General features: G+C 51.9%; 1 protein-coding gene across 1 annotated transcript in view; it reads left to right on the top strand.

Moving 5' to 3' along the window:
* PIWIL2 (piwi like RNA-mediated gene silencing 2) overlaps positions 1–446 on the top strand; it is a 14,080-nt gene extending 13,634 nt beyond the window's left edge. The window contains exon 20 of the mRNA XM_017732403.1: positions 441–446. Within this exon, the coding sequence (XP_017587892.1) occupies positions 441–446 (6 nt within the window). The remainder of the gene's footprint in view (positions 1–440) is intronic.
* The last annotated feature ends 280 nt before the right edge of the window (positions 447–726 follow it).

Below are 726 nucleotides of genomic sequence, written 5' to 3'. Positions count from 1 at the left end.
AGGGGAGCAGCTCTTCTTCCTTTACCCTGCCAGGACCTGCAAAACCGGGATGGCACCGGGAAATCCGGGATTGCACCCGGAAAATCGGGATTGCAGCCCGGAGTTCCGCTCCCCACCTGCCGCTGTTTGGCCCCCCTGCCAGCGGGGATCTTCCTCAATTCCCTGGTTTTGGTGTCCATTTGTTCCTTGTTTGTTGGTTTAGAGGGTGCACGGGATTGCAGCAGCATCCCAGGCCCTGGGGGGTTTTTTGGGAATTCTCTCCATGGGGATGAACCCAAAGGAATATCCTGCTGGTTTCCAGCCCTCCCAGGAGAGGGGGTTGAGTTCATGAGCCCCAAAGGTGCTGCTGCTCCCACAGCTCATCCCTGTGCAGGTGCTGGATGTAAATCCCAAAGATTTTGGGGTTTTTTCCCCCCCCAGTTTCTTGCATTTCCATGCAGGTTTAAAGGGTTTTTTTCCTGGGCTTTTTCAAGCTGCTGTTGAACAAACCAGCTCCAGCTTGGCCGGTTCTCCCGTCCTTGAGGAGTCACTGGTTTTCCAAGGAGAATTCTTTGTGGATTCAGGTCATTACCCCAGGGAAAGGTTTGAATTTCCACCTATTTCAGGTGCTTTTTTTTGCCTTGGGCAGGAGAAGTTGGATTTCCCTGATTTTTCTCTTGCTGTAAGCAGTTTTTTGGTTCATTCCAATAAAATCGTTGCTGGCAGCTGCTCCCTCATGGGTTTGGT

Source organism: Corvus brachyrhynchos, unplaced genomic scaffold (assembly GCF_000691975.1).
Source record: "Corvus brachyrhynchos isolate BGI_N302 unplaced genomic scaffold, ASM69197v1 scaffold150, whole genome shotgun sequence".
NCBI classification, from domain to species: Eukaryota; Metazoa; Chordata; class Aves; order Passeriformes; family Corvidae; genus Corvus; species Corvus brachyrhynchos.
This window is presented reverse-complemented; position numbering and strand designations above follow the sequence as displayed.